The sequence below is a fragment of the Mesoplodon bidens genome, assembly GCF_964165515.1.
Source record: "Mesoplodon bidens genome assembly, chromosome: 9".
In the NCBI taxonomy this organism is placed as follows: Eukaryota; Metazoa; Chordata; class Mammalia; order Artiodactyla; family Ziphiidae; genus Mesoplodon; species Mesoplodon bidens.
In genome coordinates, this window is record NC_138166.1 from 105,682,736 (window position 1) to 105,710,669 (window position 27,934).

The window sequence follows — 27,934 nt, forward strand, 5'->3', positions numbered from 1 at the left end:
AGGCTCTAGACAGGGAATAAATAAACAGCTCAAGGATGTGGTAATGTCATCTTGAACTTTTTTTTTTTTTTAACAGTTAGAAGCACCTACGTCCATTTAAGCCGATTAAGTTCAGAATATTTATTGAAGAAAATCTTTCATCATATTTGAATTCTATTTGGAACTAGCTCTTTTTTTCTTGCTTCAGAATATTGATTTAATTGAAACAGAATGCCTGTAAATCAAATTATTTCATAATATCTTGATCATACATTTCAAATTTTTAATTAGCAGATGGTGAAACTTCAGCATAGTTTATAATTTTATATTGAGTAGAATTCAGCACTTACTGTATCATAGAGTATAATATTGGCAGTTAACAGTTTATCCTGAGATTTTTGAGAGCTGGGAGAATTTATTTTTCTATTCATTAGAGTCCTTTTATAAAATGCTCACAGAATTTGCAGAGGCTTTAAAACTGTTGATTGAGGTGAATAGTAGTAATTTAAGTTACTTTGGTCCTTAAATGGCAAAGCTTCTCTTTTATAATATCTTGTTTTGAACTCTCAGACTCATTAAGGGTCAGTGTAGGTGAGCTTCCTCATCTGATTGTCATCAGACTAAGTGCTCTGAGCTCTAAAGTTAATATATCTTTCCCTTAGATTTTCTTAAACATAACATTCAGTAAATAGTTGAGCATTCTGTGCTTAGCACAGGTCTTCCAAACAATGTTAAGACTTTTTTTACTTTGATATCAGCAAATTTCAGAAGCAAGCTTTCTCTGAATCTCCCAATTAACCACAGTGGACGATTCATCATGAGTTTGCTCTTGTTGACCTTCAGCTTTTTTTGGAAACAGAAAAATCAAAGATCATAATTCATAAATATGAACAATTTATAATTTACGAGTGATTATTTTGTTTGAACCTTATCCCTTCTGAGAATTGTACCTGCTTTTATAGCATTCTAATCACAATTTGTATTCTTTTCCATTAAAAACAAAGCACTCCCAAATCTGGAGATGATTCTTCTTGCTAGTTAAGGTCATAGTTTTCTATATAAGTTTATTTCTTCAAAATTAAACATGAAATTAAAATAGTTTACTGTACAGTAAAAATGGCAGGTGTATTCCAGAATTCAGTTGACTTCCAGTACCAAAAATATTATCGTGGTTTTAGCCATTCTGAGATACTCACCAAAATTCTTTCTGCTCCCACAGAAAGTAGATCTTGCTTACCATGAAGATATCCCTTTTCTTATTTTTTATTTATTTTTTTAAATAAATTTATTTATTTATTTTTGGCTGTGTTGGGTCTTCGTTTCCGTGCGAGGGCTTTCTCTAGTTGTGGCAAGTGGGGGCCACTCATCATCGCGATGCGCGGGCCTCTCACTGTCGTGGCTTCTCTTGTTGCAGAGCACAGGCTTTGGACGCACAGGCTCTGGACGCGCAGGCTCAGTAGTTGTGGCTCACGGGCCCAGTTGCTCCGTGGCATGTGGGATCTTCCCAGACCAGGGCTCGAACCCGTGTCCCCTGCATCGGCAGGCAGACTCTCAACCACTGCGCCACCAGGGAAGCCCCTTTTTCTTATTTTTTAAGCACTCGCAAACACTAGTTTAACATGGGTCAGTGTTAACACTGGGGCCATTTTCCTTTCTCTAAGCCATGTTAGATTCTCACCAGGAAAATTAGGAGCACAGACTCTTGCTGGTGCTGCGTAAAGTGTATTGCATGTCTTTCCCTGCCTTTATTTGTGCAATAAGGGCAATAATTATCTAAAAATAAATTCGGCCCATTTAAATCCTTCTAAACACTTAAAATGAGTAAATTTCCTTTATGAAAAGGTAGCCAAGTGAAGATGTATATTGCTACTCTTGTTTCTAAAATTGGGATAACTTTGGGAGGTAGCAGTAGGTGGTTGTTCTCCTCCGTGAGTGAGACAGACCGGGCTGGGAGTCCTGGTCCCAGCAGCGGGGATCTGAGCAGAGGAGTGATGGCATATGGGTCATGTTTAACAGGCCTCCTGGCCTCTGCTGTTAGAAGTAGCCCAGGGCTTCCCTGGTGGCGCGGCGCGGTGGTTAAGAATCCGCCTGCCAATGCAGGGGACACGGGTTCGAGCCCTGGTTCAGGAAGATCCCACCTGCCGCGGAGCAGCTAAGCCCGTGCGCCACAACTACTGAAGCCCACGCGCCTAGAGCCCGTGCTCTGCAGCAAGAGAAGCCGCCGCGATGAGAAGCCCCCGCACCGCAACGAAGAGTAGCCCCCGCTCGCCGCAACTAGAGAAAGCCCGTGCGCAGCAACAAAGACCCAACGCAGCCAAAAATAAATAAGTAAGTAAATAAATAAAAAGAAGTAGCCCAAGTGGCCGCAGGAACCCAAGGACTGGGTGATGTCACCCAGGAGTGGGTGTGGCTACAGGAAGGGCCTTTCCAAGATTTAGAGTTCAGGGAGTGAAGGAGAATTTAGCCACACAGGTTCAGAAGAAGCAGCTAGAAAGGTCAGGAGAAAACCAGGAAAGTGTTCTTTTGGAAGGGTTTATCTGGAAGCCAAATGAAGACTGTTTCAAGGGAGAGAGAATGACAGATCGGGTCAGATGCTACCCGTAGGTCAGATAGATAAGGACTAAGAGGTGACCATTTCTGTCAGCAGTGTGGACAAGCAGCTTTCCTGGAGTGGTGGAGGCCAAAGCCTCTGCACACGGGTCGAGAAAATGGAAGCAGTGTCTTCCAGAAGTACCTACCTTATGGTGTCCTGGAGCCTGTATCCCTCCAGAAATAGTGCGTATATTCGGCAAAACACACGAGCTGGAGTGTTTATAGCAGCGCGATACTGCACAGCCCAGACTGCAACCCGCAGGGGCCTGGGGGCCTGCCAGCTGCCCCCGGAAGGTCGTGGAGGTCGAGGGGCGTCTCGCGGGGATGGGTGGCAGCCAGGCCACCAGGGTTGCCGGCCAGGCGGGTGCCTGCGTGCTGTTGCCCTGGGGGGCGCTTTCCACTTGGGGGGCTGGGCTGCAGCCTGTCCCACGGCAGGGGAGGGGCTGGTGAGGGGGCCCCGGCGGGCCGCGACCCCCAGTCTTCTAAGGGGTGGCTGCTGGAGGGAGGCGTGAGCAGTGGCTTCAAGGGACAAGGGCTCGTGAGCTGTGTCTCTGGGAAGGAGACAGAGCCGCTGCCCTGGCGGTGGGGGGGAGGGAGGGAGGGGGGAGGGTCGGCACTTTGGAGCAGGGCTGAGCTGGCGGGGCTCGTGGGCGGCAGTGCACAGCCTGGTGCCCGGACGGGCGCGTCCCCACTCGGGACGCCTAGGGACTCGGAGCGACGGAAAGCAGACCCTTGGCTGCCCGGGGCTGGGGCCGTGAAATGTTCAAAAACCAGTCGTGGTGATGGTTGCGCAACTCTGTGACTCAGAACCACTGGATTGTTCGCTTTAAATGGACGAATTGTCCGGTACGTGAATTATATCTCAACAAAGCTGTTACCAAAAAGTAGTGCTGTAATATGGTAGTTTGGGTAGAGCCTTAAGTGTCAGAGGGGTTAGGGGACGGGGAGGTCCGTGTGAGGTGGGTTCATGGGTGGGGCATGTCACAGACATCGTCACCCTCGTTAGTTAGCAAGGGTCCTCAGTACGTGGCGGTGGCGCCTCCTACCCTTGAGGGACACCAGGATCCTCACAGTTCAAAAGTCTAATTAATATTTTATTATCCTGGTGGTGAAAGTAGAATTTTTAAGCCTGCAAAGTGTTTTAATTACGGAGACAAGTTCTTGGTTGTATGGGGTACCTTAACAAGTGTCTTTCCAGGAGCAGGAATAGAACAGCTGCTCGAGAACTCCCAGATATTTACTTCTTTTTGTCTTCTGGCTGCGCCGTGCGGCGTACGGGACTCTAGTTCCCCAACCAGGGATCGAACCCGTGCCTCCTGCAGTGGAAGCGCAGAGTCTTAACCACTGGACTGCCAGGGAAGTCCCAATATTTACTTCTTGTGGGTAGGAATGAGAATGTGGGTTTTGTCACTTTGGCTGTGGAGACGTGAGTGCTTTATCATCTGGAGACCTTCTGGTGAGGCCGGTGAGAGCAACAGAGCAGCCTCTGTGGAGCCTGAGCTGGGGGGAGGGGCCTGGGGGGCGGCAGTCGCTGGACAGAGTGGCTGCCACACCGTGGGTGGTTTTCTGGATACCCAGTGAGGAGAACAGGATTGAGGCGTGAACTCTCATCCCCCACCCGTCTAGCACCCTCACAGGATTTCAGAAGTGAAAGAACTGTTTTTGAAAAGAAAGCTGTCAAACCCTCCGTGAGGGTTATCAGTTGCCATGAACAAGTAAAAACCTCTCCTTCGCTTCCAGGGCTGGTGGGACACCTCGTCCCCCTGGGTGGCAATGGTGCAGGTGAGACCCTGCCGTGTCGCTGAGGGTCAGGCAGTGGTGTGGACAGGGGTACAGGAGTAAGCAGTGCGGAAGGGTTTGAAATGAAGCCCCATACACGTAGTTTCGCATAACCTGAAATGTCTCAAAAGAGAATAAGTGGTTTTTTGCAAACAAGTTCATGGATGCAGAATTCCATCCTACAGATCAGCGGTCCCTAGCACACAGTTGGCACTTAATAAATCTGCTAAATGACTAGGCACTGTATGTTGTTGTACGTAGACTTGCATTGAAGATCAGATGTGTTTCCTGCCCTGCAGGAGCTTATCATAAAAATCAATAGTAGCCCCAGAGACCATGTTTTTCAACTCTCAGTTATTAATTCTGAAGCATAGCTACTAAATTAAATAGCATACTGCTATCAGCTTACATCCTTATTTTACATACCTTTTATTTTTCAAACTCCGAGGCTAGCATGATCTGAAATAACTAAAATTATCTCCTTGCTCAATTAGAATGGCTTTAAAACAAGACATCTCTGATATAGTTTTTAGATTAAGTTATAAATGTTCACTTTAGAACTACCTGAAGATTGATAGAGATGCATTTGAAAAGCATTATTTTTTTTTATTGATTCTTAATGTAGTAAATTACTGAAGTTATTTGGCCGCAACCAGAAACGGCCTGAGATGCGGCTCACATTGACTCTCCCGGTAGGGCCATGATTTGCATTAATTGCATTGCGACTGCACTTACTTATATTAAAAGGCTTCTACCATAATTAATCCTTTTTATTTCAAATCATTTTGGCACAATTTCTAGCTATAAACACTCATAAAAGACAGACAGTTGAAAAATGTGTTATAGGGTTTTTTTCCATCTACCTATTGCTATTTTTTCATGACAAGTAGTTATTGATAAGCTTCTAGGAACAAGTGTGGTGCAGCTGACTGAGAATTAAGGCCAGTATGAAAAACGCTAAGTGGATTATTTTGCATAAAAAATTGGCAGTTTTTGAAGTTGTATAATTAACCTGTGTTTAGAAAATACCTTGATTTATGCTTACATTTGTATCTCAGTTGCATACATTATGGAAATTTAATTTATAACCCATTTAGCTGATGCAATCATAGTTTTTAGTGCTATCATTTATTAGTGCTTGTATATTAAATGCTCTAAAGGTTTAAACCTGCCTCGTGTAAAAAATTATACCTATGCATTTACATTTTATGAGTCACAGTGGAATTTCTGTTTAAAATTCAGGTAGCTCTGATAGATTTAACAAACTTCACAGGTTTATTGTTACTAATGCAGAAATGGCAAACAATGACCTTATATATTGAACATCGGATGATTTACACTTTGAGTTTACTTTACAGTCCACTGTACAAATGAGGCTTTTCTTCAACACCTGGGATCAATCATGTCGTCTTCTGCAGAATGCTCTCCTTGGCTTTGGAGGCATCATTCATTTAGAAGTAATGGGGTTTATAAGTGCTTCAGGTTAATAGTATTAGCCATCCTTAACTTGCAGCAAACCTGGCTTCTCAAAACACCTCACTCTTTACGTTGTCAGTGGATGGCTTAAGTGCCAGTTGCCATTTTATTACTCATTCTCTAATTAAGAAGTCCTTTTATGCCATCTTTTCAAAATTAATTGGGTAATCATTAGTCTTCAAATCAAGTAAAAGCACAGGGACATAACACTCCAGTTTCCCTGGCGCAGAGCATCTGTGGTCTCCACTGGGGGGAAGATGGGGAGCCTGAACCCCTGAGATGCGGTGACCTCCCTCGGGAGTGCGGCTCAAGGTGCCGATCAGTAGCTTTCTGAACCTAAGCCAGTGCACTTACTTCTGGGAGGATGTTTCATAGCTGTTTTCTAGTTTCCTCCAGTCATACTAGTGGGTGAGAGTTTAACATGTGGGTCTCAGGGGGTATCTGAGCTTTCTCTGGACGTTTAAGGGGAAAGGGGGAAGCATGCATATGAGTGTGTAAGACTGGTGTGTTTAAGGGTCAGTGACTATAGACTGCCACCCGAGTATGAGAACAGCGGTCCCCAGCCTTTTTGGCACTAGGGACCAGTTTCGTGGAAGACAGTTTTTCCACGGGGTGGCGGGGAGGAGGGAGGAGATGGTTCAGGCAATAACGCGAGCGACATGGGCAGCGGCCGATGAAGCTTCGCCTGCGCGCCACTCACCTCCTGCTGCGCAGCCCGGTTCCTACAGGCCCTGGACCGGCACCAGTCCGCAGCCCGGGGGTTGGGGACCCCTGAGATAGAGGGTTCAGTAGTGCAGCAGTGCTGGAAGCTGTGACTCCGGAAGGGTCCCTCCCACGGTGCACAGTGGCACGAGGCTGCCGTCTTTAATGTGGGGAAGGTGGAGGGGCAGGGCCAGCTCGCTGTGGCATGAGTTAAGTCACACAGGTCTGTCTCACTAAACCCTGTGCTTAGCCTTTAGCGTGTGTGGGTGTGGCCAGGTGGGTGGCCTCTTGGAAGAGTGACTTCTGAAGTTAGTTTCATGGCTGAGAGATCACCCCTTAAATTAAATTTTGCTTGATTTTAGTTGCATGCATAACATCATAGCACTGAATCCTCAAACAGTGGTTTAAAGGAGATCTGAGTGTGTCACACGGCATAGCTGATGGTAGTGGTCGCTAAGGCAGAGTTAGTCCAGCCCTCACGCCCTGTCTGTCTGTCCTTCTGGGGTCACAGACTGCCCTGCAAGCAGAGAAAGGTCCATGATCCCCTGTGCTCAAGGCGACGCTTCCAGCTCTGCATTTACCAAGCGAGGGACTGACACCCCTTCTCCCCTGAGAGTGGGGGTGACGACAGTCATGGGAGCTTCTCAGAGGATCTGTGTCTCTGCTGATTAGATGTATTGTAACAAAAATGGCCTTTGTGGGGGAAATCCAGATTTCCCCTTGACTTGCACATAAGAATCACTTTTACCTTACAGTCAGTTGGATTTTCCAGGGGGCCAAATGGAAATGCGGTCACTGATGTTGCCTGCTTAGCAGAACGCGTGTTATGTAGCAAGCATTCAATAAGTGGTAACTATTATTTTCATTAGAACATTTTTGACAAGGAAGATTTGTTGGGGCTTCTAAGTCATCTGCTACAATAAAATAATAATGCTTCTGAAAATTTTACAGCACATTTCTGATTCCTTGTTGCATTTTACAGCCTCAGGCCATAAGGATATTTATCATGCCAGGTGAACCCTGACATTATATTGGAAAACTTTATATAATTGTATTTCCTACTCTCTTTTGCTGGAGAATCTCTGGAGATTAATATAGTAATACTAGCACTTAATGTAATCCAACACCACTGGTCATCAGGGAAATGTAATTTAAAACCACAATGAGATTAGATTACCCCGTTGCACCAACCGGAATAACTAAACTTTAAGAGTGACAATACCGATAACTGGTGAAAATGTAGACCAGTTAGAACCTTCCTACATTGCTGGTCATGGCGAAAAGAAATTGTAGTTTGGAAGACAGCACGTCAGTGTCTAATATAGTTAAACCTACCTTGTGCTCCAGTACTTCCACTGTCACCCAGCCTGCTCAGGTATATAATAAAGAGAAATCAGAGCACAGACCCACAGAAAGGCAGGCCATTGACTGATATAGCAGCTCTATGATCGTAGCTGAGACTGGAGACCACTCACATGTCCATCGTCAAGTTGACTAGGTAGAGCTGTTAACAGCAGTAACATAGGTGAATCTCAAAAACAGTATGTTGTGAGAAGACAGGTATGAAAGAACACATACTGTGTAGCCCCAGTTATGAAGCTCCAGAACTGGCAAACACTTACCTGTGGCGACAGTAGAGTGAGGGTTAGCCTGAGGGAGGGAGGGCGTTGACTGAGGGCTGAGGGGGCGCTGGGTTTGGGGAGGGGGTGTAAGTGTTCTCTGTCGTGATCTGAACGGTCGTTACACAGCTGTGAGCAAGTACTGGCATGTTGTACATTTCACTTTATGTAAATTATACCTTAATATAAATAGTTGCAAAAATCATTACACATTGCCATCCTTAGACGTAAAGGTAGACAGTAACTTACAGTGAAAACACCGATCTGGGCACCAGGGAATCTGGGTTTTGACACCAGTTTTGCTGCCTCCTAACTCAGTATCTGGACAAATTTCCAGAGTTCTAAGGCCCGATTTCTTCATTTTACAATATGTGTTGGCAAACTACAGCCTGTGGGCCTATAGCCTGCCACCTGTGTGTGTATGGTCACCGAGCTAAGAATGCTTTTTTTTTTCCCCCATTTGATGGTGAAAAATAAATCTAAAGAAGAATATTTCTTGACATTGGAAATTACCTGAAACCCAACTTTGGCACACATTGTGCTCCTCTTGTGCTACAGGGCAGAGTGGAGGGGGGGTCACCGACGTGGTCTGGCCTGCCGTTGTGGGTAGAATTGTGACCCCCAAAAAGATGTGCTCAAGGCCTAATGCCCTGTACCTGTGATGCGACATTGGGAAAGATGAGTCTTTGCATGTGTAGGCAAGCTCGGGTGAGGCCATACTGGGTAGAGTGGGTCCCAGAATCCAGGGACTGGCGTCTTCATAAGAGAAAGGAGAGGGACACACACCAGGGGAGAGCAGCACGTCCAGAGGCAGAGGCCAGAGGGGCCCAGCATGGTGCCGGCAACACCGGAGCTGGCAGAGGCAGGAAGGACCCTCCCCCGGTGCCGCCCAGAGGGCGTGGCCCCGCTGCCACCTTGATCTCAGGCCTTCAGACTGGGGGACGATACGTTTCTGTTGTTTGAAGCCACCCAGTCTGTGGTGCTTTGTTACAGCAGCCCTAGGAGACCGATGCACCTGCAAAACACTTCACGGAAAGCACCTGGTAGGCTCTTGTAGCATGAAGACTGTGGCTCTTAAAAATCCCCATTGGCATTTCAGCCCTAAAATTCTTTGGTAGTCTGTTCTAGAAGTTTCTACGTAGTGAATGTATGCATTGAATGCTTAAACTGTGGCCTGGCACGTGGTAAGCGCTCACCAAATACTAGCTTCCACCATCCTCCTCCTCCTCATGGAGAAGAAGTGTCTGCTATCTTAGGATTCTGTGAAATACCAAATTGGACATACATTTTCTTATTTTTAGAAAGTATGAAAAAAGAGTTCCTATGAAATGCTAATCAGTGGTCTTTGTTCTCATTTGAAGGCTCTCTATGAAAATATGCTGGTGGAATTGCCCTTTGCAGGCTTTTTCCTGTCCAAGCTGCTTGGAACCAGCGCGGATGTGGACATCCACCACCTGGCTTCCTTAGACCCCGAAGTGTATAAGAATTTGCTTTTTCTCAAGAGCTACGAAGGTGACGTGGAGGAGCTGGGGCTGAACTTCACTGTGGTGAACAACGACCTCGGAGAGGCACAGGTGAGTCGGGGCTCTGGTGTGAGAGACCTTTGCGTTCGCTGTGTGAGCTTGTGCGCATTTTCCTTGGAAGAGTCCCCGGGGCTGAGAGGAGAGCTGGGGGAGTTCTGGGGGCGAGTGCAGCCCTCGTCACCCCTCGTGGTGCCAGGCTGCCAGGCACAGCAGCCGTCCTCCTGTGAAGGTCACTCGCGTGGCTGTGAGTTAACCTTGCCTCTCGCCTCATTTTTGGAGCCTTGGGGTGGGGGTAGGTGGTGCTCCTTTGTTCCTCATCCACGCCGAGTGGCCCTCGGCAGCTCTAACGCAGACCTTCACTATCCATCTGGGTGCTCCTGTTATTTTTATCCTTAAAAAAAGTAAATAACATACTAGAGAGTCAGGCTAAGTTTTTGAATAGCTGCTTTATTGAGATACGATCCCTGTACCATAAATTCCACCCTGTAGCCTGTACAAGGCAGGTTAGTACGACCAGCTCCAGCATCCACGTTCAGGACACTGCTACCACCACGGAGACACCGTGTGCCCAGCAGCAAGTCCCGCCCGTCCCCAGTCTAGGCGAGCACTGGCCCACTTCCTGTCCCTGTGCACTTGTCTCTTCTGGATGCTTTTCACACCTGGACCCTTAGGGTGTGTGGCCTCTGGTGCCTGCCTTCGTTTACTGGGTGTTGCAGGTGTACTTCACTCCCTTTTCTGGCCAAACGATATATGGATATGGCTTATTTTCTTTACCAGTTGATAGGTGTTTGGGTTATTTCCACTTTTTGGCTCTTAGGAATAATACTGCTGTGAACATTCATGTGAACCATACATACTGAACGATTTAACACCCGGGATTTGCTTCAGATGCCATGAGAACCGGGCCCGTAGGTGAAGGCACAGACGGCCTAGATTGGCCGCGAGGTGGAGCTTGTGAAGCTGGTGATGGAGGTGGGCGTGGGGTCATCGTACAAGTCTGTCTACTTGAACACGCGTGCACGTGATCCCACGGTCTGCAGACCTTTAGAAGATGCACACAGGCAAATCGAATTGTTTGAGCACTTTGGAAGTCATGTTTGTTAATATCTCATTGGATTTTTGAAGTAACCAACTTGTACTATGATGCTGATTGGGTCGTCGTGTTCCGGTTACTTTTAAGTGCCTCTTGCTTCCTTGTGCAATAATATCCAGTTAATTCTGGATAAAATAAGGAAGATTTGAGTGACCCTAAAGGTTAAGCATTAATTCACTTGGAATTTAAGACTGTAGAGCAATTCTGACTAACTGAAGGATAAAACGTAATTTTTTCTCCCTGATTAAAATAGTTCCATGTAGCTTTTCACTTCATATTTCTCCGTATCAATTAATTTCTCTTCTCCTATGAGTTATACTCCATCACCACTATTCCCATTTTCGGAAGTCTTTTCTCCGTTCTGCCATTTAATATGAACGCTTTATTTGGTAAGAGTTTAAGTGAACTGTGTACATCAAATGTAACTATATTATGTTACAGTTTCATTTAACATTCTAGTGAGGATGGATTGTGATGAATTTAACTTTCTGATCATGTAATATGTTAATGAGATACACTAACATACTAGGAAAAATGATAGAATAAAAATCAAATGTTTAAGAGTAGTCGTGATCTGATGTCTATTTGAAACTTTAATATCATCTTACTACATGTATATTTATATTTTCAGTCAGATCAAAAACATTCTAACTCTTAAAAAAAGAGTAACCAACCGTGCTTTTCTGACTTATATTTGGTTTTAATAGAAGTTGTCTCTTTCGCAGGAGAGATGCATCTTTTCTGCTATTCTTATGTAGATTGATAATCTTTTCTGAATCTAGTAGTTGGACTTTAACTGTGAAAGTATTGTTATCTTTAAACTTTGTAATTGCTTCTCTAAATTTCTGTTATTCCTTGGTTTGTAATCCAGGCTTTCAAAGGTTATCAGCTTTGCCAGCTTAAAAGTAACTGTGTATTCAGCAGGTCCGTAGTGTCCAGTCCAGGCAGCGTGGAACATGCACGGACCCCACAGGTGACTGACCCCTGTGGCGCAGCGCTGACTGTTTATTTTGGTGACCGTGTATGCTGACCCGTCTGGATCGACGCGGCTTTGGGTGTGTTTCTGTGGTGTTGCCTGCTTGCCTCCATGCCTGCTCTTCCCTCCTTCATCATTCAGGAGGGGTTGGTGGCGCTCTGGGCACCAGCCAGTGGGCTGTGCGGAGGAGATTGCCTTTAACTGTAAGAGCACACTCACTCTAACTAGAGGCAGATATGATCTGCGTTGTGAGATCTGTAGTTTAGTAGTAGCTCAAAAGGAGTGCTCCCATCCAAGTAGATCAGGGAGGGCTGCCCAGAAGAGGCTCTGGGTGGGTGATGAGGGGTCCCCAGGTCGGTAAACAGATTGATTTGGAAGTGGCTGAAGCTTCACAGGCTTGGAGGAGAGCAGGTAGACAGAGCCGAGCAGCCTTGGGCTTTATCCTGGCATCCGAGGAGGACCTTTCAGGGCCTTGGGCTTCAGGAAGGCTAAACATAACGCTCAGGAGGAGGGCCGACGTTTCATTCCTTAGCTGATTTGGGGGTATTTCAGGGTAAGAGAGCCTAACAGGCGCGTTTCAGAGCTAGTAGGGAAACTGATAACAAGACACTTGCACCTCCTGTCAGCGGAAGCTGAGGTTCTGGTTCTGTGAGTCAGGACAGGTCCTGGGCATTCTCTGGGTCAGGTGGTTCCAGAATTCAGAGAAACCACAGTTTGGTTAAGCAGTGGAAAAAGTTTTTAATGAGAGGAGTTTGACTGTAATTTTCATTTGTAAAATTATGTTCTGTGGATCAGTGTCTTGGACTAAGTGGATTTTATCTGAGTCGGACGGGGGTGGGGTAGGCAGGACATTCCAGTTTCTTCTTTTCCAGACTGATGAACATGCCATTGTTGGATGTGTCATGTTTGTTTATCCATCTGTCGATGGACATTACAGTTGTTTCAGCTATCATGAATAATGATGCCATGGCTGTTGCTATATAAATATCTTTTGGGGTCCCTGTTTTCAGTTATTTTGGGTGTATATCTAAAAGTGGAATTGTTGGGTCATATGGCAGTTCTGTGTTTAACTTTTTGAGGACCCTCTGTACTGTTTTCACACGATTTTACATTCCCGCCAGCAGTGCACAAGGGTTCCGATTTTTCCGCATACTTGTCTGCACTTGTTATTTTCTGCTTCCTCTTCTCTCTGTTTTTTAAATAATAGCCCTCCTAGCAGGTGTGCAGTGCCGTTTCACTGTGGTGTTACATATAGTACACAGAGCTGTGTGGTAGTACCGACAGTCCCTCAGGAAAACTAAGAGATTTCGTATCTTTTCATTGGCTTCCCCCGCAGACTACAGAACTGTTCCGTGGTTTATTCTCCATCGTGATGTCTTCCAAAACTGAAGCAAAAAGCGTACACGAAGATTTATACATCCTACTGTCTAAACCTTCTGGATATTTTTTAAATGAAGATCTTTGTGCTTTTTGAGTTTTCCGTATGTTTCTTAGCCTTTAAAGCTACCTGTTTCAGAAATAGGTGTGGACTAAATCCTACACAGGAATAAAGGAAATAATGCTTCCTGAGACCTCCTCCTTCCTCCTGCTTGGTCACGTCTAGGCATCTTTGAGAACTGGCATCGATGCTGTAAGATAAAAGGATGAGGGGTTGAGAACCATATTTCATTTGGTTGGTTTGTTTTGACCTCTTCTTCCATCTCCTAGAGCTGGAATTTCAACACTGCAAAGTTGAGCTGTTTGTAAAGACGGGATTTATTACTGTCAGAAGGAAAAGTCAACATGCAGATAGTGGGGCTGCTGTTGCCTCGCTCCACCTAGTGGCACGACTTAGAAGAAACGAAATAAAAGCTTTGGGGCCGTCGCCGAGGCCTTTGCTAATGGGGGTATTTCCTATTTTCCTTCTGAAATAGACGGTAATGGTGAGATGTCGCATATGTAAGAGTTCCATTAAAGTGCCACTGATAACACTGGAATCTGTTAAAAGCAAAAGTGTGAAGTCAGGATGTTCCAATTATTCATAGAAATTCCCACTTGAGTAGAGAGATTATAGATGATAATGCATAAGAATAATTATACTAAAGAGTCTAATTGGAAAAATTAAAGTCACTGGTAAAGTACCTAATTTGGGGAGAGATCGTATGGATTTCTGTAGAAATATATATAAAAACCTAGTTCTCATATACAGGTTTAGGTTTATAAAACATCACGATTTAAAGATTTGTAATATGCAAATACTTCATTATGTTGGCAGGTTATGTTAATGAATCTTCCCTTTTAAAATAATGGTGTTGCTCTCCAATTTTTTTCTTTAGTGTCATCAGTATGGCTGCTTGTTAGCCTACTCAAAAGTGAACCTGAAATTTTAGATTACTAATTTATGCACATATCTCCCTTGAGGAAAATGCTCAGGGTTTAAGATGGATCCATAAATAATCGTCTGTTCTGTAGACGAGAACTGAACTTGAATCATGAGAGCCTGGCTAAAGCCCTGGTTTTGCTGCTTTGCTGTGTGACCTTGGGCGAGTCACAGACCCCGTGCTCATCTTCAGAAGGGGATAAGCTGCCGTGAGGATGAAATGAGCCCCTTTGCGTGAGTGACGGCTGCGGGGTGGGGGTGGGGGGGCAGAGGGGGCGGTGCCTGTGCACTCCCAAGGGCCGTAAGGTGTAGACGTCCTGGGCGGCAGAGAGGAGAGCTCTTGCTTTAAAGATTCCATGTTTAGGGGCTTCCCTGGTGGCACAGTGGTTGAGAGTCCGCCTGCCGATGCAGGGGACACGGGTTCATGCCCCGGTCTGGGAAGATCCCACATGCTGCGGAGCGGCTGGGCCCGTGAGCCATGGCCGCTGGGCCTGCGCGTCGGGAGCCTGTGCTCCGCAACGGGAGAGGCCACAGCAGTGAGAGGCCCACGTACCGCAAAAAAAAAAAAAGATTCCATGTTTAAAGATTTAAATATGCCCCTCAAAACGGAACTCTGAGGACAGATTTGACGTGATTTAAATATACATAGCTTTTTAGGTGTAGCCTGAGAGAGGAGCTTAAATTACCAGTGTAACCACTTTAAAGTTACTAGAAATGTCAGTGCTCTCTGATTAGTCAGGTAACGGGGGCTTTGGAAGCTCTTTAAACGATACCTTCACGGGTCCTTTTTCTTCCAGATCACACAGTACATCATCATTTATTACCTGCTTTTAATCCACTTAAAGGAAGGGGGGTGGTGTCTTAGCTGTGGAAACAGGACAGCCAGCTCCTATGGCTCGGGTGACAGGAGGCCTGTTGGGAGAGCAGCACAAGAGGCAGCACGGCTTCTCCCCAGAGCCCCTCCTCGGACCTGGCGGTTCCAGCACTGAGAACGTGAATTAGTGAGCAGTGAAGCGTCGTCTGATAAAGCTGCACAGCTTTGATAGCACTAGATGGTTGTGTAACCATCAGACAGAGGATAATTTAAGTAAAGCCATCACCAGATCTTAAAATAGCCCTTTCTGTAAAGTGATAAAACAATTGGGGTAAAATGCCATCACCCAGAGGGAGGGGGGTGTCTTTGTTGCACTTGGAATATAATAACTACCAAGAGGCTGAAGGCTGTGAAGGAGATCATGGCGGGGTGGGGAGGGTATCAGTCATTTTCCTGTGGTCCATCATCTAAGCATTCCTCTGCTTTTACCCCCCAAGTTTGCCCCCTACTTACTAGGCGTATTGAGCCTGTTTTGAACGTTACCCAGTTTCCACTGGCAGCAGTCCCCTTACTAAGTAACTCCTCCACTCTGGAATGTCTTTGTTTACTATTTGGGATGTATTTGTATTTCTTTATCCTTGGCATACATTACCTCATCCACACGCATTGAGAATGCATTTCTTTTGTTTAAGCACTAGTAAACGAGGATTCTGAAGTCTACTCTGGCAAATTAGGCTTACATATTTGTAGCTGTCTGTGGAGTTGTGTCTAGTCAGCTTTGCTTATGTGAGTTTTACATAGTCACAATTCCAGGATGGACAAAGCAAGTATCACCGTGTCATAGAGTTCAGGGCCGGGTGACTTCTCTGTGGCACACAGTGAAGTGAGGTGTGGGGCACCCGAGTCCAGGCTCCCCATCTCCACTGCAGCTCATTCCCCCCAACACTCCAGGGGTGCTTCCCGGGGGTTCCTGACCCTGCGATTTTCTGAGTGTCATTACACAGTGTTAAAGAAGTTCTTTCTAATGCTTGCAGGTACATGAGAAATGGAGTTATTTCTAGTGATTACCACTACCCTTTATATCATATTCAAAGTACTTTATGGTAGTAATATGGAAACAGAGAAATATAAGCTACTTATGTGTGCAAGTAAGAATAATCAGTTTACCACAACCTTAATTCCTTAAGCTGCGTTTTCTCCAAAATGAATCCCTTCTGACTCGTGCTGATCATTCGGTTCATATCTTTGCACCTTGTGATTTCTTTTTTTTTAATTAATTTTTTTTACTGCCCTGTGTGATTTCTCATTTTTTTTTTTTAATGGAATTGCCATGATTACATTGTAGCATCATTCCTTGGTACTTTGGAGAAAGCCGGGGTGGTTAATGATCTTAAAGACAGAATAACATGCCAAGCTTTGGAGGGTCCCATCAGAGGACTGTTTCATCTGTGAGCCCACATGTGCTGGTTTTCACTAAGATTCTCGTGTACAGAGCAACACAGTCAAGTTCCCTTGAAATAGGTGTTCCTGCTCTTGTTTTACCCTGTACTTTGAGAAGTTTTTGACTCTTGTTTTAATATTCACAGGTGGTTGAACTAAAATTCGGTGGAAAAGATATCCCGGTGAGCAGTGCCAACCGGATTGCGTACATCCACCTGGTGGCCGACTACCGGCTGAACAGGCAGATTCGCCAGCACTGCCTGGCGTTCCGGCAGGGCCTGGCCAACGTGGTGAGCCTGGAGTGGCTGCGGATGTTCGACCAGCAGGAGATCCAGGTCCGCTGCTTACACCTGGGAACACGGGTGTCTCCTGACGTGAACGGCCTTCCTAAAATCTGCCTCCAGTTTTATAACCTGAACTTTTTTTTTTCAGGTATTAATTTCTGGTGCACAAGTTCCTATCAGTCTGGAGGACTTAAAGTCCTTTACAAACTATTCAGGTATGTTATCACTACTAGGTTATTCATCCCTGAAAATGTTACAGGTGGTCATATTTCCAAAGTAATTTCTAACATGCTTTTTTACATGGGTCATTCATTCCTGATTTAAAACCCAGGGTGTACCGGGGTTACAGTGAACTCCTCTTCCTGTCTCATTTCTCACCATCCCTTTCCTCCCCTGCCCGTCCCCACCAGGAGTAACCACTGTTCTTGGTGTCTTTACATATTTACATATAAGTACAGATTTCATTCTTATTTTCCTTGTTTGTATACACTATTCTGCAGCCTGCTTTTTTCTCTTCACAACTTACCTTATTAAGCCTCTTCCTATGGCCACTGGGTTGCTTCCAGTCTTCTGCTTTGAAAAATAGTGCTAGACCAAAAAATAGCAAAAACTAAAAACTGAACCTCTTCAAAATATTTACTTTTGATTAAATTAAACTTGAAAGTTTTTACTCTTCAAGAAAATGAAAAACCAGAAAGAAGACATACACATGGCCAGTGAGCACATAGAAAGATGCTCAACAACATTAGTCATTAATGAAATAACAAAAGCATAACTAGGTTGTTCAAAGTTGGATCGGTGTACTCTTTGGGTGTTTGTGAGGTTTTTTGTTTTGTTTTGTTTTTCTTTTGGCTGTGCCACGCATCATGCAGGATCTTAGTTCGCCAACCAGGGATCAAACCCGTGCCCCGTGCAGTGGGAATGTGGAGTCTTAAGCACTGGACCACCAGGGAAGTCCCATAAACTTTATTTTAGATACTTGGGAGCAGTGAAAAGGAAAAAAAAAATCATCCTTAAGACAACCACTATTATTTTGGTTTGTGTTCCTTAACCATAGTCTGCTGTTCTGGTATTTTCAGGGGTTTTGGTAAAAATCAGCAGACTGATTTTAAAATTTATATGGGAATGTGAAGGACCTAAAATAGCCGAAACATTTTATAGAAACAAAGTTGAAGGATCATCACTCTGATTTAAACCTTACTATAAAGCCATAATAATTAAGACGTTGTGGAATTGGCACAAGGATAGGCATGTTGATGAGTGGGACATAGTTGGGAGTTAAAGAGATCCTTAGACGTACAGTTAATGATTTGACACTTCAGTGGTACGTGGAAAAGAATGAGCTTAGACCTTGACCTCACACCACCTGCAGAAGTGAGTTCAACAGCATCAGAGACCTGTAGGTAAAAGCCAAAACTGTAAAACTTCTAAAAGAACAGATAGGAGAACATCGCCATGACTTCTGGATTAGGCAGAGTTTTTAGTTGTACAGCCAAAGCGTGATCCAGAAAAAAGAAATTGATAGAAATTTGGACTTTCTCAAAATTAAAGATTTTGCACTTCAAAAGACACCATTAAAAAAGTGAAAGAACAAGCCAGAGATTAAGAGAAAATATTTCTAAGTAATCTACCTAATAATGGCTTATGTCCACAGTATATAAAGAACTTTTGCAACTCAATAATATAAACAACTGAATTTTAAAGCATGGGCAGAAAATAAAGTGTTTCACTTAAGAAGATATATAAGAATGGTAAGCAAATGAGCACATGAACAGATGTTTAACACCATTAATTATTAGGGAAATGCAAATTAAATTCTGATGAGATACCACTACATACCCACTAGAATGACTGTTCTCAAAGAAGACAATAGTGTTAGTATGTGAAGAAATTTGAACCCTCTTGACTGGTGGCAGTGTTAAATGGTAGAACCTCTTTGGAAAAGTTTACAGTTATATAAAAAGTTAATTGTGGAACAACTGGATGTTTGCAAAAGAATGAGGCTGTACCCCCACCTCACACCATACGCAAAAATTAACTCAAAATGGATCAAGAACTTTAATGTAATACCTAAAACCATAAAACTCTTAGGAGAACACTGGGATAAATCCTCATGACCTTGGATTTGGCAGTGGGTTCCTAGATATGACACCAAAACCAGGAGCAACAAAGAAAAGTAAATAAATTAGACTTCATCAAAATTACAAGCTTTGTGCATCAAAGAACATTATTAAGAAAGTGAAAAGACAGCCTTCAGAATGGGAGAAGATATTTGGAAATCATACATCTGATGAGGGTCTGGTATCCAGAATGTGTAAAGAACCCTTACAACTCAACAAGAAGACAAGCCGGTTCAACGACGGGCAGAGCGTTTGAATAGACGTTTTGCCAAAGAAGAGATTACAAAAGGCCAGTACGCTCAGAAAGATGCTCAGCATCACTAACCACTATGGAAATGTAAACTGGAACCAGAGGGAGATACATTCACATCTATTAGGCTGGCTGTTATTACACACACACACACACACACACACACACGTGTTGGCAAGGATGTGGAGAAACTGGAACCCTCATTCATTGCTGGTGGGAATGTAAAGTAGCCAACATGGAAAATGGTTTGATGGTTCCCCAAAAAGCTCAACATAGAATTACTACATAATCCAGCAATTCAGGACTTCCCTGGTAGTCCCGTGGTTAAGAATCCGCCTTCCAATGCAGGAGACGTGGGTTCAATCCGTGGTCGGGGAACTGAGATCCCACATGCCTCACACCACAGCTAGGGAGTCTGCGTGCCGCAGCTACTAAGCCCGCACGCTCTAGAGCCCGTGCGCCACACCGAAAGATCCCACGTGTCGCAGTGAAGATCCCACGTGCCGCAACTAAGGCCCGACGCAGCCAAACAAATAAATATTAAAAAAATAATAATCCAGCAATTCTACGCCTAGGTCTATATCCAAAGGGATTGGAGGCAAGGACTGAAACACCTGTGTTCATGCAACATTGTTCACAGGAGCCAAAAGGTGGGAACAACCCCAGTGTCCACCTACAGATGATGGATAAACAAATGTGTTGTAGACATACAATGGGAATATTATTAAGTCTTAAAAAGGAATGACGTTCAAATGCACGCTACAACATGGATGAACCTTGGAAGCATTATGCTCAGTGAAATAAGCTAGACACAAAAGGACAGATACCGTATGATTCAACTTCTGTGAAATACCTGGAAGAGGCAAATTCCTAGTCATTGAAAGTGGATGAGAGGTTACCGGGGGCTGGGGAGGGGCACAGGAAGTTACTGCTTAGTGGTTATAGGAGTGTCTGCTTGGGGTGATGCAAACGTTTGGCTTGGAAACAGCAGCGATGGTTGCACAGCCATGTGAATGTAATTAACACCCTGAAAATGGTTTAAATGGTGACTTTTATGTTACATATTTTACGACAATTTTAAAAAGAAACCTATCCAGACTCCTCTGTTCTGTTGAGTGCTGTTTCCCAACCTTTCCTCCAAGGTAAATTTTGAAAAGGTTTTGGAAATGGATCGTAGTGAAAGTTGCACAGTATCGTGAGTGTAATTTCGTTTAGTGAAACATCTTTAAGAGCACACTGAGAGACAGACCAGATCATGGTTGTCTGTGGGGTGGACATGGGGGTCTTTTGAGGAAATGGTTATGTTTTAAAACTGGATTGTGGTGATGGTTTCAGAACTATAAATTTACTAAAGTAAATTACGTATATCCATGTGTGTATATTTATATGTATATAAATGTGTGCATGTGTCTCCCCTTTCTGTAATTAATTTGTATTGCTCTAAATTTGAACTCGAATGTTTCTGTAAAGGCAGATAATACCTAAGGTCACATTGTCCTCACTATCAAGTCTTCTGCTGAAAAGAATGAAATCAATCCAAGCTTTCCTTTGCCAAGGAAGTGGTCTTGGCTTCTTTGCGTTATCCTCTCTGCACTGCAAGCGTATGCCTTTAATGATCCTAGCTATTCCTATTCTAGTAAATAGGTTTAAAATATTACCATATTCATTTTGGTGCCAATTAATGCACTTAAGATATTTTATTGATGGTATCTCTGTAGTATATTAACAATGAGGGAACAACATATAGCAATTATTTCAGTTTTAGGAAGCACTTAACTAGATTAAAAGCTGTAGGAGCAGATATCCCACTTCAGAGCAGTGGTCTAGTTGAGTGCTGGGGTGGGTTGGTAACCATGGTCTCTACCTTGTTGTCGGAAGGATGGGTGATAAAACAAATTTAGATACTAAGATGTGTTGGCAAAGTAACTAGCTCTATTAAAAATAAAAATCCCAGTGTTTCTGCTATTTCTAGATGTGTGACCATCATGTAAATCCTTTGTTATTTAGGGTTTGCTACTCAGCAGAGGCTGATTTTTAACTCCTAGCAGAGTTCTTAAAACTCAGACCCCTTTGCAGCATCTTTTGCTGCTAGGGTTCATCGTGTAGCTGCAGGTGCTTGTTCCTTGCTCTGGCCTTTGGTACTTTACCTTCTGAAGCTTCTCTCCCTGCTGTGCACTTGCCCATCATCTACCAGCACAGCATAAAGGTGTTTCTCAAGAGTTGGCTTCCGGCCATGAGCTGAAAGAAGAAAAGACTGCTCATCACTGGACAGGCACAACGAAAAGGAATCAGTCTTAAAAGTTTGTTCCTCTGGTGCCTCTAGGAGAATCTTGCTTCTGCAGTTACCTCGTTTTTAATAGAAATGTCTGTTCCTTTTGTCATAGGAGGCTATTCTGCTGATCACCCGGTAATCAGAGTCTTCTGGAGAGTTGTGGAAGGGTTCACGGATGAGGAAAAGCGCAAACTGCTCAAGTTTGTGACAAGCTGTTCCCGCCCCCCTCTCTTGGGGTTTAAGGTACACAAGCTCGCCATGGCTGGCTTTAAACACCAGCTTGTAACTAAGAAAGCCAGCGGGTAGCAGATGGGGCTGAATGAAGTAGTGCGTACACGTTTTCAGAGAATAGCGTTGACAGTGTGTCAGAACACCTGGTTTATTATTTTGGTACTATGTTTTTAGCCTCATTAACTGAGTATTTCAGCTCCATCACTGAAGGATTGGTTATTATCTGTGTATCCTGGTGCTGGTTTTATTTGGGGTTTCTTCCCCTGCATTCACAGTGTCGACCTATTGCTATGAGGGTTGTCACTGTGCTGGGGGTTAAAAGCGAAGAGCTGCTGCGGCCGGGCGGGCACGACGTGAGTGATCAGTGTCACGCGTCTGCGGCTCAGGCTGGTTTCACTTTTGAACTGAAGAAAACACAGGCTACAAATTGACGTCGGGTGTTCGGGAAGAATGATGCATGAGCAGTAGCATATTTTTTCCTAGTTGCTCACTGTTACTTATTTCATGTTACCTGGCCTTACTGTGTCGTTTCTGGTAATTCATGTTGATCTCCTATAAACTGGCTTAATATTTTTAGCAATTAAAGTTGGTCATGGGGGGCTTCCCTGGTGGTTCAGTGGTTAAGAATCTGCCTGCCAGTGCAGGGGACACGAATTCGAGCCCTGGTCCGGGAAGATCCCACATGCCGCAGAGAAACTAAGCCCGTGTGCCACAACTACTGAGCCTGCGCTCTAGAGCCCGCGAGCCACAGCTACTGAGACCACGTGCCACAACTACTGAAGCCCGCGCACCTAGAGCCCGTGCTCAGCAACAAGAGAAGCCACCACAATGAGAAGCCTATGCACCGCAGCGAAGAGTAGCCCCCGCTCGCGGCAACTAGAGAAAGCCCGCGTGCAGCAACAAAGACCCAACGCAGCCAAAAATAAATAAATTTATAAATTTATAAAAAAATTAAAAAGTGGCACATAAACTATAATTAGAGGTAAAGACAGTGGGTTTTAGCACATATTAACATGCCACACAGTTTTCGTTTCTTTGTTTTTTTTCACCTGCATTGGATCTTCGTTGCTGTGCGCAGGCTTTCTCTAGTTGTGGCTGAGTAGACTTGCCTCTGCAGTGGCATTTGAAGCGTTTTCACTCCTGTCACAGCTCTGAGGAGGGAGCATGCTAGTGTAAAGGGCGCCGACCAGAGGTCCACCGTCCTGGTTCTCACTACTCACCAGGCACCTGAGCTGGGCTGCCATTTTGCTTTTCTGTCGCCGTTTCCTGCATACATTTGGCAAGGAAGTTTAACTAGCCAGGCTTCTGAAACCCTGGTAGTGGAAAGGCAAGAGCACACAGGCCTGAGAGCTAGCAGACTGAGGCTGTCTGGGTAAAGACAGTCCCCACTTCATTGTGCTCCTGCTGGAAGGGAACGCATGCATCACATCTTGTATCTAATCACGTTCATGTATCACAGAGGGAGTCACTGGTTATCTGTAACCATCAAAGGACCTGGCGTGTTCTGTCTGGAACAGTGTCTAGGAGTTCGGCCTGCAGATACTTTTGCCCAGTGTACAGTGACTTGAGGACATGGTTACTTATTGCATCATTGTTTGGAAAAAGTGGAAAAGACCTAAGTGTCCATTTACAAACTGTGCTGCACGTGCCTGCTGGGACCCATGCAGCTACAGAGAAGCAGTGGGGAGACCGGCTTGGTGTGGGAAGGCCACAGAGACACATTATCAGATGGAAAACCGTCAAGGTGCAGACAGCGTCTATAATGCGCTAGCGCTTTATGCTTGTTAGGTGGAGGAGGGAGAAAACACTCTCTTGTCTCTGCATCAGGTCTCTGTGGAAGGTCCTCAAGACACCCACAGCATTGCTGCTCATGGGGTGGGAACTGGGAAGCTGGGGGAATTTTTACACTATAGCTTAAAAAAATAGCCAGAACATCATTATTATGTCTAAAAAATGACAGCGAATGCCTGATACCATCGGTGCTGGTGCTGCGGACAAGCCGCAGTCCAGGTGCTGCGTCTGCCTGGGGCGTCTCTCTAGTCTTTTCTGGCCTGCAGGCCCCGCCCTCCCCGACTGTGCCCGTGGTCCAGTCAGTGGGGGAGCTGGGTTGCTTCTTTGCATGTCTTGTAAACTGGTCGCTAGAGGTTTCACCGGATTCTAGATGTGACTGTTTCCTTTGGCAGTAACACTGCACAGACGCCGTCGTGATGCTCACATCCTCTGGCTCCAGCATCAGACCCCGTGGTCGTGAGTCGTCTCTGCAACGCGGCTCCGTCTGTTTCCAGCGTCCTGGCTTTCAGCATCTGGGCATCTGAGGGGCTGAGCGGTCACTGTGCTGCGGTCGCCTAGATCCATTCTTTGCTGTGGTTGAAAGCAGCCGTCTTCCAGTTGTATCGTTTCTTCCTTTCTTAGCTGATTTCTCTATAAAGAAAAACTTTATTTTTTCTCATCAACTCTTTGGTTACCCTGAGGACTGTTTGTACAGCCAAGATACAATAATCAAGTAAATCTTGATTATTGCTCATTTACAAGTTATCAGAACACTGAGGGGGATAACTGGCATCTTCTAAAGTACATTTTGGTTCCTTTATTATCATTATGCACTTTTAACATTTCATGTGTTTCAATCCATTGCAGTCACTCTTTGATAGTCAGTATCCCATCCATGGGCGGGTGAGGGCCTTCAGGTGGGCTCCAGAGTCCCAGGTAGCTTTGGGTCGCTTTCTTGCTTTCTGGTATGACAAGATAGTAACACTTGTCACGTTCATTTCCTGGCCCACGTCTGGAATCAGATGTTTTCCCAAGAAGCCCTGTTTCCTTTCTTCGAGAATAGGTTGGTAGAGACCAAAGCCCAGGCACTTGATCTGTTCATTGTCACAGGTGGTCATTGTGTCCAGGCCTTTTCAGTGGACAGAGCTAGGAAATGGGCGTTCTTTTGTCCCCAAGAGAAAAATTCATCACAAGTTCCAACTGCTCTTTCAAATTGAAATTTAGGCGTATAAGGTTTTTATCTCTTTGATTTTTACATTGGGGACTCTCCTTACCTATGAAAATCTTGGCTCCTGTTAGTTCATTTGCTTCCTCTGATAAGTTCTAGGGTCCTACTATAAGCTATAGTTCTCTCTAATACTTACATAATGGTGGGACTTCCCGGGTGGTGCAGTGGTTAAGAATCTGCCTGCCAGTGCAGGGGACACGGGTTCAAGCTCTGGTCCAGGAAGATCCCACATGCCTCGGAGCTGCTAAGCCCGTGCGCCACAACTACTGAGCCTGCGCTCTAGAGCCCGTGAGCCACAGCTACTGGAGCCGCATGCCACAACTACTGAAGCCCACGTGCCACAACTACTGAAGCCCACGCACCTAGAGCCCGTGCTCCACAACAAGAGAAGCCACCACAATGAGAAGCCTGCGCGCCGCAACGAAGAGTAGCCCCCGCTCGCCACAACTAGAGAAAGCCCGCGCACAGCAACAAACACCCAGCGCAGCCCCAAAAATTAATTAATTAATTAAAAATTAATAGCAGCCATTAAAAAATCCTTATATAACAGTTATACATCATACTACAGTGGTTTTAGAACAATACCGATAATTTACTGTGACATTTCTGAAAACCGTTTAAGATTTCTTTGCAATTCTAAAACACTGGAAATATTCCTCTCTGTGTGATTAAGCCACCAATAAATAGGTTTATGTGTTTCATTTTGCTTTCGATATTTAGAGATTGCCTTTTTCTCTCCTTAATTGAAATTGCTTTACGTTCCCTGTTGCTGCATCCACGTGGCCCCTGAGCCTAATCCACACAGTGTGGTTCATTTGGAGAAGACGGGCTTCTTCTGCCTTTCCTGTGGTTCAGTGTAAGCAGAGGTTTATATATTCAGCTCTTTACCCTTGTACCTTTCTGAATTTTAAACACATTTTTAAAAACTAAAAAATAAAAGCTTTAGAGGCCCTGTTCACTGACAAGGCTATGTCTCCCATGAATTAATGCTATTCTTTATCCCTTTTTATGCGTGGAGCCCAGGGTACAGTATTTGGTAGAAATTTAGAGATGAGTCTTGAGCGCAGTGAAAGAGCGAGCGTCCTTTTGGGGAAAGGTGACTGGGGGCGGCAGCTTTTGTGTACGAGTCTGGAAAGCTCACTTCAGGCCGTGCTTGTTAACCTTCTCCTGCGCACCTGCTGTCTTCCAGGAGCTGTACCCCGCGTTCTGCATTCACAACGGGGGCTCTGACCTGGAGCGGCTGCCCACGGCCAGCACCTGCATGAACCTGCTGAAGCTCCCCGAGTTCCAGGACGAGGCACTGCTGCGGAGCAAGCTGCTCTACGCCATCGAGTGCGCCGCGGGCTTCGAGCTGAGCTGAGCTGTACCGGTGCAGCCGTGGCCCACCCTTGACGGCGAAGGCCAGGGCCTCCGCGCGGCACCTCCGGCCAGCAGGGCGCCCAGGCTGGACCCCTGGCTCTCCTGGGTCCCTCCCCCGCCACCCCACTTCCTGCATTTTTAAATGATTTATTAAGTTGTGCTCTCGTATTTAGATGGGCGTTGCTTTTCAAATAACTTAAAATAACAAATGTTATGTGCCACATGGCTAACTTAGTAATTTTGCCAAGAAGAGCACAGTTTTAAGACTGGTGGCAATTCAGTGAAATTAACCAAAGATGAAGCTTTGGCTTTGCTGGTGGGACCGAGCACAGCCTGAGCCACGTGGCCCGGGCTCCTGGCAGAGGCGCTGCTTGTGGCTCGGCCCAGCTCTGGGTCTGCAGAGAGGCCTGAGGGCGGAGAGGCTCGCTCTCGGGGCCACTGCTTCTTGTGTGGTTGAATTGTTTACAAGCCTAATTGGTAAAACTAAAGGCTTTTTTTTTCCCCCCCTGCTGCCTTTTCCCAGAGTGGTTGGGTTTGGAAAGTAGATAACAATGGTAATATTTTATTTGTGTTTTTTAAGCCATTTCCCCCAAACGGGACTCGCATGCTTGTTCCCGGCCTGCCGCTGCCCTGCATCTTGATGGTTCGGACGTTACTGTCGGGGATGTGTGTGTGTGAGGCGGGAACTTCCTTCTGTTTCCATTTCTGTCTCCACCTTGTGCCTGGAGAGCTTTCAGGGGAGGGGGTCTCGGTCCAGTCCCTGCGGCGTGTGTGACACACGAGGGCTCGGGGAGAGGAGACCCTGCAGCGCCGTCTAAAGTCACTTGAACCAAAGTGGCCCTGCGCCTTTGCACTGCGGCCCGGGCTCCGCGGGCCGGTCCTCCTGGATGTGCGGGGGGTGCCGCGCTCCCGCGCCCTCTGCCCCCCGTCGGTGCTGCTGTGCAGGAGGGGCGGGCGGCCCAGGCGCCTGAGGCCTGGGTGATTCTCTCGGGATTCGGCACTTTATCAGGACCTGGGTGGTTTCAGTCTCCACAAGTCTCCGAAACGGAGAGCGTTTCAGAGCATCACCTGTGAACACAGATGCTGGGGCCGCAGAGGACTCTGGACCACGCGCGACTTCTCTCCCACGGCTGGTGTTTCGCTGCCACTGGAGCTCTGGGCTGTCGTGTTGAACTGGCCAGAATTAGCAATATACTTCTAAATGTGGGAGAACTGAATGACACTTTCAAGACCGTGACCGTTATCGAAACAAAATGTATAATTTCTTAATTTGAAGAATAAATTAAGTGTTTAAATGCTCTTTGTAGTCTTGATATACAGAAATAAAATAATTAGGGTTTGTCCTTGGTTTTATTTTTATTTTAGGTCGTTTTGTGTTGAATGTTCTATGTCTTCTTATTAGTTGATTTGTATATTTTATTATCAGTATTTTGGAAATGGAATATCTGGGACTGAAGAGAAATGGGCAGTTACACTTATTTGGGTTTTTTCCCTCAGCTATTCTGAGCATATTTATTTGTATGTTCCAGTGGCTAAATATTTGCATTAAATTTTTCCCCAAGTCTGTGTTGGAGTCGTACCCCAAATCATTGTAATTAGTTCTGTTCTGCCCTAGTGAAACCACAACTTCTGAACATTAGTTTTATCAGGCTTGTTTAAATGTCATCAGTTCATACAGGGTACAGCCACCTATGCTTCAGGGAAGGTATACTAGAAGGTAACGCCTGCCGTCTGAAATGCGCTGAGCGAGGCTTTGAGAAGGTTGACCTGTAACAGCCCTTCCCGCACGTGCTCTGGTGAGAGCCAGGCCCTCCAGGAGTGACCCTCACCTTGCCAGGTCTCACTGGGTTTAGCATTACATTACTGAGAAAATTACACTTCAGGAAGATTCTCCTCTCTCTGTTGTCTCGTTTGCCGTTCCTGCTTCTGTTCTGCTCTCTGCTTGGTGCTGGTAGTTTTGTGCTCACACCATGGGAAAGGCTGCAGGTATTTCTCACAGGCTGTGTCTGCGAATAGACTTCTGCCTGGTGTCCCAGGAAAGCTGATTAGGGCAGTGGTACCACACCGC

At 45.4% G+C, this 27,934-nt stretch overlaps 1 protein-coding gene across 1 annotated transcript in view; it reads left to right on the forward strand.

Annotated features, from left to right (window-relative positions):
* Positions 1-27,225, forward strand: part of UBE3C (ubiquitin protein ligase E3C) — a 114,059-nt gene extending 86,834 nt beyond the window's left edge. Inside the window, exons 19-23 of the mRNA XM_081243936.1 lie at positions 9,509-9,721; positions 16,499-16,687; positions 16,785-16,851; positions 21,391-21,521; positions 25,697-27,225. Of these exons, the coding sequence (XP_081100062.1) occupies positions 9,509-9,721; positions 16,499-16,687; positions 16,785-16,851; positions 21,391-21,521; positions 25,697-25,867 (771 nt within the window). The 3' untranslated portion in view covers positions 25,868-27,225. The remainder of the gene's footprint in view (positions 1-9,508; positions 9,722-16,498; positions 16,688-16,784; positions 16,852-21,390; positions 21,522-25,696) is intronic.
* The last annotated feature ends 709 nt before the right edge of the window (positions 27,226-27,934 follow it).